At 36.4% G+C, this 20836-nt stretch overlaps 1 protein-coding gene across 1 annotated transcript in view; it reads right to left on the reverse strand.

The window, feature by feature from the left end:
- Positions 1-20836, reverse strand: part of PRMT3 (protein arginine methyltransferase 3) — a 143333-nt gene that overhangs the window by 31129 nt on the left and 91368 nt on the right. Inside the window, exons 12-13 of the mRNA XM_025928602.2 lie at positions 18160-18347; positions 16113-16199 (exon numbers count right to left, since the gene is read on the reverse strand). Coding sequence (XP_025784387.2) covers positions 16113-16199; positions 18160-18347 — 275 coding nt within the window. The remainder of the gene's footprint in view (positions 1-16112; positions 16200-18159; positions 18348-20836) is intronic.

Below are 20836 nucleotides of genomic sequence, written 5' to 3' on the forward strand. Positions count from 1 at the left end.
AATCTTCTAAAAAGAATTAGTTTGTGCAAGGAATCTAGGAGTGCTAGCAAACACTGAGATCATCTTAAATCTAATAATGGGGTTTGAGAATTTCCTGGGCCACCCAGATGATTTGAAGCTAGGCTGCAGTCCATGCAAAGGTTTATTTATCTCTAATTTTACTCTATTCTTCGGTGCAGTCTTTCAGGGTCACGTTGCAAACACTGAGAAATCGTAAAGGCCCTATTTTTATATTCTGATCCATGTGAGGCTATCAAAGGGCTACATAAGTCTTTTAACTGCTTCTTCTGAATTAGTAAATGCCTATGAGGCAAAAGCAGTACCAAATGTCAGTCTCATTTCTTTGGATTTTCTTCTTTTCTGAGTCTTAGCTTGGTAATGCTTTACTATCTTTGTGATAGTAAAAACACAGACAGTGTTTTATGTATTTTCTTTAGCTTCTGTAGTTGTTCTAGCAAAAGGGTCACTCCATTTTGTGTAGTCCACCATTACAGGAGGCAGATTCATTATTGCATTATTTCTTCCTACCTAAGGCTCCTGGCCTGTAACACTCTCCCCCATTCCCTAAACTAGCTTCTTCTCACTTACTATGTCTCCATTTAAATGTTACTTCCTCTGGGCAGTCTTCCCTAATCCCACAGAATAGATGTTTCTGCACTACCTGTAACAACACTTCCCATGCTGATAATGCTTTTTGTTTAATTACAGACCCTAATAGGCCCTTAAGGGCAGTCTCACTATGTCTGTGCTCACTTCCGTGTCCTCACCGCCCAAGCTCAATGCCTGGACATTCCACCTCAACAGTGAAGACAACTGTGCAGTTACAAAGGCATGAAAGAGTGTGGGATGTGCAGGGACTATAGGAAATTAATAACGATTCACTAATTGAGTGAACCAAAAAATAAATGATGAAACGACATAATATGCTCAACTCCTATCAACCTTTGGGAGAAGAAAATCATGATGCTTTACCTCTTATAACTTCCTATTTTTTAAAATTCTAAAGTGGTATTAGATGTCAACTACTTTTGAGAAACAACCCTTGATGTCTGTACCAACAATTACTCACTCTCTACTAATCTAGTGCTATAGTATTAGGAAGGCTTCCTGAAAGAAGCCACACCTAAAGTATAATCTTAAATATGAGTAGGATTATTGAGGAAAAGTAGGTAGGAGTACACCAGGCCAAGGGCATCTTTTACATGCCTCTATTATTAAATTCTCTCATAGAATCCCGTATTACAATGATCTATTTATATGTTGGCCTCTCCTACTAAACAAAGGTCTTCGGGGTCAGAGATTATATTCTGTGTTATATTCACAGTGCCTAACACACAAGTCTGCTTAAATGAAAAGCTGTCTTGGGAAGTATTTTGTGTGTGTGTGCTTGCCACTTAAAAACTCCTGCAGCCCATTGCTTCTCTAGATTTCTGTTACCTGTTTCCTGATATATCATCAGTTTCTCACTATTTTATATCAGTGCTTATTATTTCCTTATATTCCTTTGAAATTTCCTTATATTCCATTAAAAGGCAGCATGCTTTCCCTAGAAACCATCGCCTAAAGGCTCTATGGCCCATTCCTAATTCCTCAAATGGCAGAAAATACTACCAGAGGTAAGTAAATGTTATACATTTTAAGAACAAAATAGAAAATGTACTGAATTTAAAAATCAATGCAGAAGAAAAAGGATACTAGTCTTGTGACAGCTGAAGAGTTTTAAAACTGAAAAATATTAATTCACTTTTGTGGCTAGGTGATCAAGTTCTACCAAATGCTACTTGTCTTTACAAGCCTTTTGTTTTACAAATGAAGGGACGGAACACTGAAAGAAATTCTGACAGAAAGTGTAAAGGGGTAGGCAGAAGATGTGATATAGTTTACTTTCCAGAAACGAACAAGATATTTTCTCTTTTGAAACGTTGAGGTAAAAAGATGGTTTCGACTTCGTCATGTGAGCCTTACTAAAAAAAGTATCCAGCATCTGAAGTGAGATCTAAAAACCTGGTAGCATTCATTTATGTGTGTCCTTTGAGGCTACAGTTTTTCAAAAAAAGGTAATTGTACCAGTTGTCTTAAGTTCTGCCTTTATATTTGTAACTTCAGTGGGGTTTGTTTGTTTGTTTGTTTTGACTGCTACCTCTGCACACTGCTGGGTGAGACAATGACATACATCTCTGGGGCCCCAGGACTCACTCTGGCCCATCCTATATCCATGGGGTTGGATGATGAATGAAAGGATGAGGAGGAAAAGAGAAAAAGAAATCAGATGGAACACGATGGTACAGCCTTTGGGGACAGCCAGGACATATCACTTATTAAATAAAGCAAAGGGTATTCTGTAATAGTTATGTCACTGTCTTTGTGATCTAGAAATTTAAAATGTGACTCTTTGTAAAACTGCAGGTAGAAAAGAAGAGATTTTGCTTTGAGAAGCAGCTGGTATGCATAAATGAAGCATTCTGAAAAAAGGTCTCATTTCTCCAATACCTTAGCCATTCTGGTATATGGACAGATTAAAGAGTTTTCATTGCATTACCTTTGCCTGTAAAGAAACCAGTCTTAGTGAGGTGGTACTTCTAGCCAGATTAATCATGCTTACTCAATCCTGATGGAAAAAGTAAATTCCATCTATCAATTCTCACAATCTGAAATCCCCCTTACCAAATGGATGTTAAAAATAGGGGCACCTGGGTGGCTCAGTCAGTTAAGTATCCCAAAGCATTAGGTGCTTCAGGATTTTTAGAATTTCTGAATGCCAATATTCATGATGGCTTCTGCCAGAGCACATATCAAAGGAAATCTGAACTGAGAAAGATTACTTCCTTGTAGGTTATTACTCCAGGGATAACTGCCTGAATCAAAGAGGAAAATACCTGGTCAAACTCATTTACTATCACAGTCTAATAATGCTAATTGGCAGCCTCTAAGATAAGTCCAAGGAGAACTCCCCTGACATGTCTAATCAAGAGTCCACTATTATTGATTATTTGATAAATAAACCATTTTTATGCTTATTGCTGTGCTTGAGATAACTATTTCAGTCCTGCTTGAGTGTGATTATTTCTCTCAGATTTATTCTGCCTCTTGGCATTAATGATTTCAAGCATGACCCGATTCCCATCTAGAATTAAATTATGATTGTAATACAGCTTAAGAATTTCAACACTCTACTCGAATTATATTTTAGAACAATATGATGTGCTAATCCTTTTATAATATAACTCAACTGGCAGATTTAAAATCACCGTTAATGAATTTTTTAAAATGCCAACTCAGAGGCACTATTTATTCCATGGCTTTCAAAGGAGGATCAAGCAGAGGAATTTCTATTCACTCTAAGGACAAGTTATATTACTCAACTTCAGAGTTTTTTAATTTGTGGACTTTGGCATCCTCTTTGAGTAGGTTTAAATAATGTTTTAATACTGCAGGTGTTTCCTCTACTCAATGAACATACACCTTGAAGTTAATAAGAAGTGGGAAACGTGTCTTTTTAAAAAATTACGTTTTCTTGCACCTGGGTGGCTCAGTCGGTTAAGTGTCCAACTCTTGATTTCGGCTCAGGTCATGGTCTCACGGTCGTGAGATTGAGCCCAGCACATAGCTCCGTGCTGGGTGTGGAGCCTGCTTATGATATTCTCCCTCTCTCTCCTCTGCCTCTCCCTTGTTCATGTGTGCTCGCTCTCTCTCTCAAAAAAACAAAAACAAAAAAAAATTCTTTTCTTATGTTTTCAAGGAGAGAGTACAGAAATAGATAGAAAAGCAACTAAACACGGAAAATGAGTTGAAGAAATCCAGATTTTAAAAAGGCTAAAATCCTATGGGGTCCAATTCAGAAGCCTAGACTCTGTGGTTGGGAAAGATGAAAGATAAGGGCAGGGGAGCAGAATCAAGTGAAAGTCTCCAAAATTTTATAGGCAATGCGTAGGGTATACCTGGACTTATATCAAATCTAAACAATATTAGAACTAGATAGAATATGATACAATGCTTCCTTTTATAGGACAGTCCTATATTACGTACAGAATTAGTCACATAATGGGAAAATCTCAGGTAATTTAAATTACTCTGGAGAATGCTTAATAAAGTTTTATACTAGAGACTCATGTATAAATCAACCCTCAGTAAGTTCAATACAACCAGTTCTCCTGGCAATGGCACAAATCACCATTTCTTTGGCTGGGCTCCAGAGGAAGTAGATGGCTTGTAATAGAGTGCCATGTTGTATTAAAACAAATACTTTTAGAGGTAAGAATCACATACACTCCACCAAGATGCTCATACTAGAGAAAGACTTGGAAGCTGATAATAACCGAAGAAATGGCAGATGTGTTTTCCACACTGTCCTCATTTGGGGGTACATGTTCACTAAATAAAATGGAAGGTAGAATCATCTGTGCCATTTAGACCATTATTTCTCTCTTGGGCTCTCTCTCTCTCTCTTTTTTAACCTTAATAGTTTATTTGGATCAAGTTATATTTACACAAGCTGCTACTCCACTGGATTTGCTAAACAAACAAACAAACTAAAAAACATTTTAGAGCCCATTAACTTCATGAAGTTGCACAAGTTAAAAAATACATCCTAAGTTCAAGAGCAATTTATGTAATTTTATAATTGCTTTTCAATGCTTTGTTAAACAGTGTCATTATATTTGAGGGATATTTTCAAAACATCTTCCCACAAAACATCCTTTGGTTCTATTCTCATCCATCATATCTGGACCAAATGTGCCATAAGTCAGACCTGACAAGACAAGCCATAAATGAGTATCCCAATTCTCTACTGGATATCACTACTTGGATATCTTAAAAGATATTTCAAATTCAACATATAATAATTGAGCTCCGATCCTCAACCTCTAACCCTGTTCTTCCAGTTTCCTTTGTCTTAAAAGAGAGTGGCATCACTCTTCAAAATGTAAAAGGAAGAAACCTTGGAGTTACCACTGTCGTCTCCTTTCCTCATCCTCCATTACCTATTCCATTCTCAAGTCCTGTCAATTTCACCTTCCAGATCACTCTTGAATAAGTCTACTTTTCTTCATCTCCACTAAAATTGCCTTTTGTAAAGCACTGCCATTTCTTGCCTGAGTTACTATAACAGCCTACCCACAGGTGTCTCACATCCATCTTGATCTCCATTTGTTCTCTATGTTCCAGCCACGATCTTTCCCAAGTGCCCTTCAGATACATCACTCTCTGCTAAAAAACTTTGATTATTTCCCACTAGTCTAAGGAAAAGGCCCAATAGCACAAGGTGCTAATAACCCAGACAGCTCTCCACCCTCCCTAAATACCATGGTCTCCATGTTCCAGCCTGGGCTTCTTTCACCAGCCCTTTCATTCATTATGCTTCTGACACTAGATGCCCTTCTTTTGGTTTCTTTTTTATAAACTTTTTAATTTAAATATTACATACATGCAAAAGATACAGACATTTAAAGCTAATGTAAGAATTATTTTCTATTCTGAAAAAAAGTTTTACTGAAGTACACAAGTATAAAATACACAACACACATGTATAAAAGTGAGCAAATCATTGTGATTTAGCTCAGTAAGCTTATACAAAGTGAGTACACTCAATCACTACTCAGACCAAGATACAGACCCCAGGGGGTGCCTGGGTGGCTCAGTTGGTTAAGTGCCCGACGTCAGTTCAGGTCATGATCTCACCGTTCATGAGTCTGAGCCCCATGTTGGGTTCTGTGCTGGCAGCTCAGAGCCTGGAGCCTGCTTCGGATTCTGTGTCTCTGTCTCTCTCTGACCCTTCCCTACTTGTGCACAGTCTCTCTTTCTCTCTCAAAAATAACTAAACATTAAAAAAAATTTTTAAAGGAAAAAAAAAAGATACCCCAGACCTTTATCATTCTCTTTCCAATGATTAAGTACTCCCTACATTTTCATCACTACATTATTAGTTTAGCTTGTTTTACAAATTTAAATATTGAAACTTTTCTGTATCTGGCTTTTTCTTTCATGAAAAATTCATCCATGTTGTAATGTAATCCCAGATCATCTTTTTTCATTGATGTATACTACTCCACAAATATACCACATTTATTTATCCATTTTACTACTGACAATGTTTAGCTTGTTTTCAGTTTGGTATTATAATGAAGTATACTGCAATGGACACTTGTGTACATGTCTTTTGGTAAACATATGAACACATCTCTAAGAGTGAAGACCTAAGAGTGAAATGGTTAAGCCATAGAATAAGCACCTGTTCAGCTTTGGTAGCTGTAGCAAGGAGCTGAGATGTACGGAAACAATTGAGCACAGTGCCTTTGCCTCATCACTCTTATGCATTTCTTAGAATGCAGTCATTAGTGTGATTCTTTCTTTCTTTTAAATTTTTTTTTAATTAGTTTTCTTTATTTTTGAGAGGCAGAGAGAGACTGAGTGCGTGGGGGGGAGGGGCAGAGAGAGAGGGAGACACAGAATTGGAAGCAAGCTCCGGGCTCTGAGCTGTCAGCACAGAGCCCGATGCGGGGCCTGAACTCACGAACTGTGAGATCATGACCTGAGCCGAAGTCGGACGCTTAACCGACTGAGCCACCCAGGCGCCCCTAGTGTGATTCTTTAAAAACATCCATGTATGAAAATTTTCAAGCATATATACAATTGTAGAACCTCTGAGTACCTATCCTCTATATTCAAGCTACCAGTATTTGGCACATTTACTTCATCTATTCTTCCTCCACCTCTTTTTTTGCTGAGCTGTTTTTGAAACAAATGCCTGATAAGTCATTTCTCCCTTACATATGTACTTCAGTTTATATCTCTGAAAAATATGGACATTTCTTATAAAACTAGAATGCCCTTATTACACGTAACATAAGGTGAATTTAAATATGTTTCCCTCATTTATGCTTCGTAAACTGTTTTGGCTTATTATTATATTCCCAATGCCTCGTAGCTCTTAGCACATAATACTACTCAAAAACAGTTTCTGGGACTACGTGAAGAGATTTAAGTATCCTCACCACCATCTAAAACTAACTACAAAGGTTCAGGTGTCAGAGAAGAGTACAAAGTTCAGGACCATGCCTTAGATCATATGGTCATTTATATCAGGAGAAACCTAGAACTGACTGTAGAGATGGAATCACATAATTACAAATGTTCTCCCCTGCACATAAAATTTACTTAATTAAGCCTATTAAAATATATACCAGATGTCCCACTAGACTCTATGATGCAAGTTCAAAACAAATCTTACTATTTCTAAGCAGCACAGATGTGTTTTAATAATTAGTTTCTCTAGCTGATTAGCTTTGCAAGGTCAAAATTAGGTCAATTTACACCTAAAAGTACTAAGAACTGATTTAAAACCCAAGAATGAGTTTGGAATTAGCAGGTTTCTACTGTCAGAGATTTTTCAAGAGCCTTGAAAGAAGATTTAAATACACAATTACAAAGAAATAGGTTCATCTAAAGTTTTTCTGTAAGCTATTAGAAAAATTTAAAGCTTAATTAAAAAGTAAAATAACAAAAGAGTACTATTCAGTAAGGAAACACTGAAGTTTGAATTTTAAACATTTTAAAGTTTTATTTAATAACACTTGCATTGATAGGGGTGCCTGGGTGGCTTAGTTGGTTAAGCGTCTGACTCTTGGTTTTGGCTCAGGTCATGAACCCAGAGTTGTGGGCTTGAGCCCCACATTGGGTTCCACATTGAGCATGGAGCCTGCTTAAGATTCTCTTTCTCCCTCAGTCTCTCTCCCCTGCTTGCTCACTCACTATCAAAATAAAATAATAAAATTAAATAAAATTAAATCAAATTAAAAAAAGTTTTTAAAAATAACACTTGCATTAGCCTTAAAAACCTTTAACCCAGAGAAGAAAGCAGGAAAAGACCTCTCTGACCTCAGCCGTAGCAATCTCTTATTCGACACATCCCCAAAGGCAAGGGAATTAAAAGCAAAAATGAATTACTGGGACCTTATGAAGATAAAAAGCTTCTGCACAGCAAAGGAAACAACCAACAAAACTAAAAGGCAACCAACGGAATGGGCAAAGATATTTGCAAATGACATATCGGACAAAGGGCTAGTATCCAAAATCTATAAAGAGCTCACCAAACTCCACACCCGAAAAACAAATAACCCAGTGAAGAAATGGGCACAAAACATGAATAGACACTTCTCTAAAGAAGACATCTGGATGGCAAACAGGCACATGAAAAGATGCTCAATGTCGCTCCTTATCAGGGAAATACAAATCAAAACCACACTCAGATATCACCTCATGCCAGTCAGAGTGGCCAAAATGAACAAATCAGGAGACTATAGATGCTGGAGAGGATGTGGAGAAATGGGAACCCTCTTGCACTGTTGGTGGGAATGCAAATTGGTGCAGCCACTCTGGAAAACAGTGTGGAGGTTCCTCAGAAAATTAAAAACAGACCTACCCTATGACCCAGCAATAGCACTGCTAGGAATTTACCCAAGGGATTCAGCAGTACTAATGCATAGGGGCACTTGTACCCCAATGTTTATAGCAGCACTCTCAACAATAGCCAAATTATGGAAAGAGCCTAAATGTCCATCAACTGATGAATGGATAAAGAAATTGTGGTTTATATACACAATGGAGTACTACATGGCAATGAGAAAGAACGAAATATGGCCCTTTGTAGCAACGTGGATGGAACTGGAGAGTGTGATGCTAAGTGAAATAAGCCATACAGAGAAAGACAGATACCATATGTGTTCACTCTTATGTGGATCCTGAGAAACTTAACAGAAACCCATGGGGGAGGGGAAGGAAAAAAAAAAAAAAAAGAGGTTAGAGTGGGAGACAGCCAAAGCACAAGAGACTCTCAAAAACTGAGAACAGGGGCGCCTGGGTGGCGCAGTCGGTTAAGCGTCCGACTTCAGCCAGGTCACGATCTCACAGTCTGTGAGTTCGAGCCCCGCGTCAGGCTCTGGGCTGATGGCTCGGAGCCTGGAGCCTGTTTCCGATTCTGTGTCTCCCTCTCTCTCTGCCCCTCCCCCGTTCATGCTCTGTCTCTCTCTGTCCCCAAAATAAATAAACGTTGAAAAAAAAATTAAAAAAAAAAAATACGTTAAAAAAAAAAACTGAGAACAAACTGAGGGTTGATCGGGGGTGGGGGGGGGAGGGTGGGTGATGGGTACTGAGGAGGGCATCTTCTGGGATGAGCACTGGGTGTTGTATGGAAACCAATTTGACAATAAATTTCATATATTGAAAAAATAAATAAATAAATAAATAAATACAATTAGTATCCTAAAAAAAACAAAACAAAACAAAAATCCTTTAACACAAAGACTTGTTTTGACTCCATTGAAAGCTAAATATCAGTGCCTCTTAAATATATCTTTCTACCACTTATCAAGTATTTCATTTAAAAACAAAAAAGGGAAAAAACCAAAATGAGAATTGGGAAGCAACACACGATTTATTTTTAGTTCATGAATTTGTTTATGTTCATTTTCTTTTCTTAACTTTCAAAACTCTTCAATATGTAGGCCCAGATTTTCCAGACGGCTTTTAAAAACAACACATACTTCTGTTTCTACTTAGGATTTAGAGGTTTGCAAAAGATCCTCACTACGACATAACAATAACAAAAAAAAATGCATTGGCAAAGCTAAATCATCATATTTTTCATTAACCATCGAAAAGCCGTGGATGCAAAGAAGTCTAGGTAAACTATTTTCAGAGAGGAATGAGCCAGCTCTCCTAGGTGAGGAGAGAGAAGCAGTGGCTTTCATACCTAATGGCATTTACCCAATGCTAGGCCCTGGGTGGGAAAAGGAGCAAAAATACCAGAGGCACAGCAACTTAGCTGGGACAAGGGGAACCCAACCAATTTTAATGGGCGGGTCTGAGCTAGCGTGGTGCACTAGAAACTGGAAGCCTGAAAGGCAGAGCTAGCAAACCAAGAAGGTGGATGAAGCTGGTGGTGGTGCTGCAAAGCTGGCAGAGGTTTTCTCGCAATGCTTGGATCACAAAGCCAAAATCATCTGCAACCACACAATTCACTGTCACCATTAACATGATATTACCATTCAACTCCTGCTATTCCAGAAACTCTTGCCCAGGAAGACGAGGTAGTTTCAGGCACCTCAAGAAAACCTGTTTATATGAACAACAGACCTTTCAACTAATCCTGAGAGCAAATACCCTCTTCTTAGGAAGAGGCGGCTCAACTAGACTTTATTCTTCAAGATTCACTTTGAAACTCACCTCTCACTGGGTCTACCAATTCTTAGCAAGGCCATGAGCCATGCCAAATCCATGTCAGGACCTTTCCTCTCCCTGGTAAACCCTTGCTCTGCATTGACAGATCCACTGCAAATCAGATTTCTCAAACCTCATAAATATCCTGACTTTGTCTTCCTCCCTAAACTCAGCTGTATTTCGATGGCCTTCCCAGGAAGTTCGTGAGAGGCAGGGGCCTGATCCTGTGCCCAAGATTTTGGAAATTAACTGCAGTGATACCCAGCCCTAACCAAGCTCAATTCCAGATTAGATGAAAGGATCAGCCCCACCGCCCAACAATCCTAGCTGCCAGACAGAGATAAGTGGAAGACCTTCTAGAAGAAAATATTACCTATCTTAGTCTGTACTGTCCTTTCCTATAGTGACTACCACAAAATATAAAATTATGAAATATAAGAAGAAACAGCAAAATGTGACCCATAATCAAAAGAAAAAAAGCCACAGAAGTAGAATCACAGTTGGCTCAGGGAAGTAGCAAATGGACCTTAAAAGAATGATTATAAGTATGTTAAGGAAACATATCAACTGTATCAAATATCAATATCAACATATCAATCTTTACATGTCAAAGATTTATGTGAGTACGTAACCTGAAAAAATCATCCTAAAGTTTTCATTTTTAAAGTAAACAAGTCATTTGTATACAAAAGGCAAGATGAAAAGTCATTTAATGTATACTAGGGTTATGAAAAAGGATGCTTGGCTGTAACTTTAAGGAGCTTATAAAGACAGATGCCAATATAAATGCTGCTGGGATACGAGGGAGAGAATATTACACAATTACAAAAAAGACATTGAAAATAAACTAGAACTCACAACATAAACCATATTAGTTCTAAATTGTATGGCCTTAAACCATTTGCTTTTGAACACTTACAAACTTTCCATAAAATTATGGGCCTTATTGTTTATTTACTACAAGGTTAGGCAGGCTGCTATGATAGAAAGTCAGTTGCTAACTACAGTTTATATCCCATCATAAAAGCAAAGGCAATGTGGCCTAAACTGTCAATAATATCATGATACATAAAAAATGCTCAGAAAATTGCTATGTATGTGCTACTAGTATTCAGTGGAAAATTATCCTGTAACCAAGACCCAAGACATTTACGTATGAATATCATATCATGTTAAATTCCCCCCAAAACACAAAAACCGGTTTGTTAATGCAAAACACTACAATAAAACTGCTATCAAATTTCTTCTGTGGTATGTGTATGTGCCTGTGTGTGTTGGTGGTGAAGACCACAAAGAAAAGATGTTTTCTATTAAGGGTTCTAAGAAACTTGAGAAAGCCATCTAAAAACACTATCAGTCTACAGCACACATGCTTTTGAAATTAAATGCAAAGGGGGTGTTCTTAGCATCTTGTTAGTTTGAAAAATCCAATTTCCTCTAATATTTTAATTAGGCTACAATTTTGGAATCTCATTAGAAATACATGGTTATGCATTTATTTAAAATGGGCTTAACTACTCGGAGAGATCATCCATCTTACTTTCTGGCTATGCATTCAAGTTTTAAGCCCAAGAAAAGAAGTATGTATTACGTTTGAAGGTTTGTACTTAGCAGTATAAAACCAGATAAATTTTTCTTCATTCTATCTAAAAAAGCCACACCTCTTCCCTCCCCAAAGTAACTCTTTCCATCTTTTTTGCCAGGCATCGCTTTTCTTTAGTATTTTCACTAACTCTTGTTATAATATAAAGGAGAAACAAAGTTCCAATTAGGCACGCATCCTTTTTAATACCTTTGTTATGGATTATTCCCAAGTAACCAGGGGAATAATCTATCTATTCAAAAGTAGCCTTAGAGACTAAGCTTGCATAATAGCTCCAGATGGTTGGTAGCAAAAGAGTACAAGGAGCTGGCACCACCTCAAAGAGCAGAAGATAGTTGGAGTAGATATGGATGGATAGTTGGGACTCTACAAATAATGAAAACGTAATAAAGGCACCAAAGGCCACAAAACCTTACTCGTGCCAGGCTCCTGTTAGGATAAGCATGCTGGGAAGGAAGGAAAGTTCCCAAGACATGTAGATGCTTGACCAAATAACGATACATTTACTATGAAAGAGTGAAGAAAAAATTTCCAAAGATCTACTTTTTCTCTGCAGCAAAGAGGACGATGGGATATGTGACTTATTTTATCATATAAATCTGTCAGCCCTATCTCTGAGGAAGAGTGCATTCTGATCACACTCTCCTTCTCTCTCCCTTCCAAGAACTGCTAGACTACAGGCTGAGAATCACATTTTTCATATCTGTTTTATATGCAACACGGTGTAGATTTTACAGATCTGTTTGAAATGCAACATGCTACCTGGAATGCTTCTACATGTGGAATATCTCATTCCTAAGTTTCTTTATGTTCTTTAATAGTTTGTACAATCCCACCAAGGTGGTCTTCTGGGGTCAAGATATTTCAAAAGCAAAACATAGTGATTTATTTTTCTCCATCCATAAAATAGGAATATAAGTACCCACCTCAAATGGTTATGAAGAAGACCAAATGAAATAATGTTTTTAAAGTGATTAGCACATTGCCTGACATGCGAGTGTTCAAGGACTTAGACATTATCACCAAGACAGTTTATATTGACTAATTATTGACAGAATAATCTCAGCAGGGTTAACACTGAGTAAGTACTAGAATTTATATGTTTGGTACCTGGCATGCATCTAATACATATCATTTGAAACTATACATTCCTCTCAAGGTGAATTACAGACTATGTTTTCAGCAGTGATCAGACATATACAAGTCCACTCCAATCTTCTGCCACTTTCTCATTTCCAGACTTTTACATTAAAATCATTCAGGCAAGTTGGAAATAAAAATATAAATCTAAAAGGTTCTTTACAGATATAAGAGAACAGTTTATTTTTTATTCATTTTTCTTATGGAACACTGTACAGGAACAAATGCAGCAAATACTTATTTGATATATTCCTTAATACAAAAGTTTTGATTACAATCTTTGTGTTAAACAGACTTTACCAGCTTTTTTTCATGTTTTATTTCTATTTTACTCTTTTAAATATACGGAATAAAACAAAGATAATTAACAGATACATATAAGTTCTTTCAACATAAAGTTTCTTGTACTCTATGGCAAATAATAGGAATAGAAAATAATGGGGCGCCTGGGTGGCGCAGTCGGTTAAGTGTCCGACTTCAGCCAGGTCACGATCTCGCGGTCCGTGAGTTCGAGCCCCGCGTCAGGCTCTGGGCTGATGGCTCGGAGCCTGGAGCCTGTTTCCGATTCTGTGTCTCCCTCTCTCTCTGCCCCTCCCCCGTTCATGCTCTGTCTCTCTCTGTCCCAAAAAATAAATAAACGTTAAAAAAAAATTAAAAAAAAAAAAAAAAAAAAAAAAAAAGAAAATAATTCTATATATGCATTGTGAAACTCTTTCTGTAGCATTAACACTACTGCAGCTAAAACTACTTTCTAAGGCTTTTTAATTGCTAGGGTACAACATGACCTATGTGTAGCCAAACAGATATGTTGACTGAAGATCTGTAAGGAGGAACTGGACAGCATGAGCTGGGCCGGGGGCACAGGAACAGGATGATAGTGAAGAGTTTTATTCACCTGGGATTGACAGTGGTGGCTACCACTTACTGAGTGGGCCAGGGGCACTAGGACTTACAGGGCCTGAAGTGGCGGGGGCAGCTTTGTAGCAGGCTAATTCTCAGATGTGGTTTCAGAGTATTTTCTACTGAGGCACCTGGGTGGCTCAGTCGGTTAAGCATCTGGCTCTTGGTTTTGGCTCAGGTCATGATCTTACAGTGGTTCAGGAGTTCCAGCCCCTGTAACGAGCCCTGCTCTGGAGCCTACCTAGGATTTGCAAGATCTCCCTCTCTTGCCCTGCTTGTGCATGTGCTCGCGCTCTCTCTCTCTGTCTCTCAAAATAAATAAATAAACATAAAAAAAGAGTATTTTCTAGAAGTTCAAAACACAGTCTATTCCTTTACCTCTTCCAATGTGTCTGGGAATGATGTTATTTGACTCTTTAGTAAATCCCCTTCTGCTTTAACGAGTGATTTGGACTTTGTTGTCTGAAACTAAGAACACTGACCAATAACCCAAAAAATAGACAACATTTTAAAAAACTCAATAAACTCATCTGTCTACATAATGTTAAAAAATATGCACAACTGAAAACAGCTTTTGAGGTCTTCACTACAGTTTTACATTTGTTCTACTTTGATTCATGCAAAGGACACTGAAAGTAGATTTGAAATAATATTATTTAATAATATTGGTAATATGGCATTTTCTATCTAAGAATTCCTTTACAGATAGATCAAATGTCATTAATCTAGAGGTCTTTTTTTTTTTTTTTTTTTAACTCTCACGGATCACTAACATCAAAACACAGGGTAAATCTAAGAGTTAAAGCCTTTAGCCTATAATGTCAATTGACCAAATCATTTTAGTTACTAAAATGGACAATTAGAAAATCTGAGAGAAATGAATGAGAAGAATGAAATTTTGTTTTTATCAGTTAAATGAACATAATGATTGCCCCCAAATCATAAATCTGTAATCTAGATATTTACCTTTTAAAATTGTAAAACCAACTTTAACAAAAAGAATTCCTCAAAACATCAAAGCACACTGTTAAACTCATTTGGATGTAAAATAATTATTGGATCAAAATAAACTGGGACAATTTTTAAAAAGCCATAAAATATTTTATGTGTCAATGGTTCAAAAAATCAAGTTTAAGACTCAAAGTTAACATAACTATAATCTGTTTCACACAGTTCCTAACTATACAGTTTTCAGTGAATTTTTGTTTTGACAGACAGAGAACGAGTGGGGGGGTGGCAGAGAAAGAGGGAGACAGAGGATCCAAAGCAGGCTCTGCACTGACAGCAGAGAGCCCAATGTGGGGCTCGAACTCACAAGCCGTGAGGTCATGATCTGAGCTGAAGTTGGATGCTTAACTGACTAAGACCCACAGGCGCCCCCAAAATTTTAATTTTGTATAGGTATGATTAATATTTCAAAACCTATACAATTTTTTAAATAATATATCAATATTGCCTATGTGAATTCATACTTTTTTAAGTAAAGGCCCACATTTTATTAATATTCTGAGTCTCCTGGAAAAAACAAATACTGTTATCTTAGTATTAATATACATTTACAAATTATTTAAGAAAAATATTTATATATTTTAATAACCCTTCTGGCTGCTTTTTAGGTGCTTCTACATATATTAACTCATTAATCTGTTTAATTAGTTTTTAAGATAGAAATTATTACCATTTTTCTTAAAGCAGTTGATTAGTCTGAGGTATAGATTACTTAGGTAATTTAAATAAAGTAACAAACTAGTGAGTGGCAGAACCAAATGTGCATCCATATTTGTCTAACTTTTCTTATGCCCATACTTGTTCTGTTACACCATGATGCTTCTTTAAGGAAAGGTAAATCATCAGTTTATTATGTCTCACACAGGAATATAAAATATTATACCAAATAAACGTATTTTACTTCCATCTACATTGAGTGTTAAGAGTTATTAAGAGTTGTGTGACATGAACTTCTGTCTATGAAGATAAAGATGCGTGTTCTCAATTAGTTACATGAGAGCCAATAAAGAAGAGTCTATAAAAAAAATCATTATGCAAACATGACTTTCTCCTCTGAACTAAACTAACTTTTTTGAAGTCTACTGACCTATCAAAACAGATCTGTTCAATAGCCTAACAAAGGCAAAGATAGACTGTCAAAGGCAATAGTCTTTTCCATTTATCACAAGTCTGGTAATTAATTCATTAGCCTGCCAATCAACTGTACTGCTAGTGAAATTTGTGAGAGTAGAATGAAATAGCTTACCGTGCACATGGATGTCTTTGTAATTTTCAGGGTAAAATCCGAAGAAAACTCCAAAGCTGAGACAGAGGTTGTATGGCAATCTATTTGCTACCCGTTAAAAAAGAGTAGAGGGAAGAATTTACTAAAATCGTGAAAACAAAACCAAAACAAACAGATAAATATTACTTCTTTTTTATGCAAAAAGAATTACTGTAAACAGATGTTTTGCAAGGTTTAATCATTCAAACCTCACTTCTGGGATTGTTTGCAAATTTAAGGGCTACTAGCACTATCATTTAGTTAATTTTTATTTAAACCAAATTAGTATTTTTAGTTAGACTTCTTGTAAGAATACTATATATCAAATCATGGCTCTGATGTGCTGTTAAAGTTTTTCTAAGATACATTCAAATACTTTTAAATACAAATTTTTTCCTGTGCTCCAACTAAAATCATTTTGTATACAACCAGTGGTACACATTTGCTATAAATTATGCATTGTAAGAGTCAACATTTTCATAGGAAATGCCAACTTGAAAACATATGGTAATGAAAAGGATAAGGTGTTTTAGAATACTATTTTGTAATTGGATTTGAAGTTTGTTAGATATTAGGAAAACGGTAACAGTTATAACCAACGAGCCAAACCAATTATGAAGGTTCCACTCAGGAAAAAAATGGCCAAAGAGCCTCATGTTCCTGTTCTGCCCTAGTTCAAGCCCTTCTTCACTTGACTATGGGGAGCGGACGGAGACAAGCCAGGGCAGTGAAACCAGAAGGGATGCTGTGGAGGCCTGACTTGCCATGAGCAGATTATGACACAGCATACACCATGCACAGGACTATATACTTGAGGCATCACCCTCTTTAAGAGAACTTCAGAAAATTTAAAAGAAGTTACAGTTTGGTTGCCTGTTACTTGTAGAGGACTGTGGAACAGGGAACAAAATATATTTACTTAAACAAATAAATGATTAATATTTAAAAAACAAAGAGAAAGGGTATGTGTACCTTTTAAACATCTTTGTTTCCAGTCTAAAAACTTCTATTTCAACTATTTATTCATAGTAGTCTTTGGCATTAAACAGAGAGATCACTGGAGACAAAAATTAGCCCCTCCCCCTAACAACTCTCCTTTTTGCTTAGCCTTGAGGCTGAGTTGGCTATAACTGTACACTCCTACCCTGAACCAAAAAATCCAAATACATCTCTTACTATCAGCGTACCACAGCATTGAACAATCCTATAATCATTAGCCAGGCTATAGTTTTTTTTCTTAAAAGCTGAAAGCAATTTTAATCAGCTTGCTCTTGTTGAGAAACTTTACATGGTTATTACTCTCTGCCAACTTTAAATATTTTACCTATTAAGAAAATTAACAAATATTTACTGAATATCCATTTTACGCAGAGTACAATTATTGATGCTATGAAAGTAACAGTGTGACTATGAAAAGCAGACGATGTTCTGAACCTAAAACTGAACTATATTCATTTATATCTAATTGAAGCAATATGACTTTTCACTGAAAATTTACTGTTTAACCCATGTAAATTTGACACAGCAAAATTCACAATAAAACTAGAGACTGACACTGTGAATAATAAGATTTTAAAACAGAAAAGGAATTAACCGAGAAATCTGAAGACAGTTGGACTTTAGTTTCATAGGCAAATTCACTGTTATTACTTAATCTGAAAAAGTGGAAGAAACGTGAATGTGGGAAGTTAAGCTGTATAGAATATATGATATGAATGAATAATCTGGCTGTAAATGAGAAACCAGAATAAGGCCAGGGAGGTGGTAATGAAGCAGAAATGACTTTTTGTCTGTAAGCCCCTCAGTATAAGGAATTTCAATACAAACAGAAGTGATCCCAAAGGCTGATATAATCAACTCGTAAATATTATAACCTCAAGGTACATTAGACTGATTAATATAGGAAGAATAATCATAGTTTTGAAGGTCCAAACATAATATCAATATATTAATTTCGAATACCGAACTCATAAATGAAAACTAATAAAAACGGCAAGTCTGTTAAAATAAAATTGGTAAAAACACCTACCTTAATACTACAAGCATCGGAAATAATAGTCATTGGATCTAAAACTTCCACAACAGCTTCTGGAATAACTGCTTTCTTCATACAGGACATGTTGAAGCCATAAACATTATCCCAGAAAGCAATTCTATCAGCATGTTTATTCATATCACTTACTGCCACAAGGCTAATAGTGCAAATATCAGGGTACACTGTAACAGATAAAATACCCAACAATTTACCATTATCTCCCTTTATGGCAAGATATACTTTAAAAGGCTAAGTATAAACACCAAAATCATCAGTATGAATTATTAGCAATTGATTACTAGCGGTGGGGTATTAACATAGGTGTAGATCAGGGAAAACAACCAAGTTCCATCTTGTAATCTCTAAAAAAAAAAATTCTGTTATGGCAATGGCAAAATTAAAATAAGGTTCCTATTACAATAGTTAAAACAAGATGGCAGAATTAAATAAACATGAAAAGAACAAATTTATTAACATTAAACTTACAATATGCTGACTTTAAAAAGATACTAAATCTTTATACATTACTCTGAAACATACAGAAAGAGACATCATTTAAAAATATATGGGACATGTAAAAAACATTATGATGGAATTTTACAGTTGTACAGAAGACCAGTTTATATTAACCTCTCTTATTTATTAAAAAAGGAAGTATTTATGAGCATCAAGAATGTGCCAGATAAGTTATTCTAATTTATAGACTGTGGATCCATGTCCATGTCCCTACTATCAAGAAACTTATATTTAGACAATTTTGATAAATAAATGGACAATTATTCATGATGTAATAAATACTAAGAAAGGGGAAGTATAAGGTACGGGGAAGCTCACAGCAAAAATAGTTAATTCATATTTGGCTATCGCAGGGGTGCAGGGATATTATGTAAAATAAGAACTGAAAACCACATAAGTTAGGAGTGGGGGTGGGAAGCAGTGTTCTAGGTAGAGCAAGCAGTGTGCAAATAGGGTCACAATTAATATATGCTCTAGTTTAAGAGAAAGAGATATAAGGCTACGAAGATAATAAGGGAGCAAAGAAAACATAGCTGGATAAACCATGTTAGTAAAATGGATTTTATCCTAAGAATAATAACAAGCCTGTGAAAAATTTTACATAGGGTAGCAACTTGAGCAGATGTTGGTTTTGGAAAAGCCAGATGGAATATAATGTGGGGAATGAATGGAGGTGCAAGATTAAGACAGAGACAGAATAAGAGATAGTTGTAATAGCCCAGGCGATCTGAAGTAGAGTGACAACTGTGGGAATGGAAAGGGGTAGATATATACAGCTGACCCTTGAACAACAAGGGTTTGAACTGCGCGGATCCACTTCCACATGGGTTTTTTTGATAAATACAGTATTGTAGTGTAAGTGTGTTTTCTCTTTCTTATGATTTTATTAATAACATTTTCTTTTCTCTAGCTTATTTTATTGTAAGAATACAGTATATAATACACATATCACACAAAACACATGTTAATCGACTATATTATTGGCAAGGCTTCCATCAACAGTAGGCTATGAGTAGTTAAGTTCTGGGGGAGTCAAAAGTTACACAGATTTTTGACTACACAGGGGGTGGGTGGGGCAGTTAATGCCCCGCACTCCAACACTGTTCAAGGGATCAACTGCATATTCAAGGGATATCTAGGAGGAAGAGCTCACAGGTTTTTAGTTTTAGCAGCTGGGCAGATTGTAGTAGTAACCATTACATTAGTGAATAAATAAGGTCAGATTCAAGAGGAATATGAAAGTCCAATGCTATGGGACAAATGGGTAAAAGTATCCAATAAGCAATTGAAAAGATGGGCCTGAAATTCAAGAGATGATCTGGGTTCAAGATATAAATTTGGGACCATCATCATATAAAGCGAAGTGTAAGTTATGCGAGCTCATGAGGTCATCTAGGGAGAGTACATAATACATACCAGAATTTAAGGTACGTATAGAAGAAAAGGAGACTGGTAATAAACAGCTGAGAAGCTGGGGCCACTGAAGTAGGAAGAAAACCAAGAGAGTAAGTGTTAAGAGAAGGGAGGGAAGAGAGTAATTCAGGAAGAAACTCTATTCCAAGAGTTAAAAAGTCTGTATAACACCAAATTTAAAAAATAATATTGATTTGATTTTTTTCTCTGATAAGTAAATAACAAAGTTAACTTTGTCCTTCAAGTAAGATTCAGGGGATTCATGAATTAAAATATAAATCAAATTTTCTTATATCAATAAACTGAAAGCAAGTACGTATGTACCAAAGAAATGCACAAAAATAATTTCATGATTATTAACCAGCCTTCGGATTTAAACAGCAGAGAAATAACCCTTCCCTCCCCCTAAATTTTGTTTCTATCCACAGACTTAGGAATTTATTATTCAATGACAGCAGCATTAAATTATCTTCCAAATAAAGCCCATGATAAGAGCTGTTGGCATCAAAGCAACTGCTCCTTTCAAGCCTGACGTGAGACATCCAGACAAAATACTTGGTGCTATGTCACTGCGAAGTTTCTCAAGTCATCCGCAAGGGGGCATGGGAGTTAGATGTGACAGCTGACTGGGCTCCAGCTGACTGCCATGTAAGGTGAGTTACTTCTACTCTCCTCCTTCACAGACATGGTGAGCCTCTTGACTGGGTTTAAATTCCTGATAATACAAATTCTTCAAAGAATC

Source organism: Puma concolor, chromosome D1 (genome assembly GCF_028749965.1).
Source record: "Puma concolor isolate L17-30 chromosome D1, mPumCon1.1.hap2, whole genome shotgun sequence".
Classification (NCBI taxonomy): domain Eukaryota; kingdom Metazoa; phylum Chordata; class Mammalia; order Carnivora; family Felidae; genus Puma; species Puma concolor.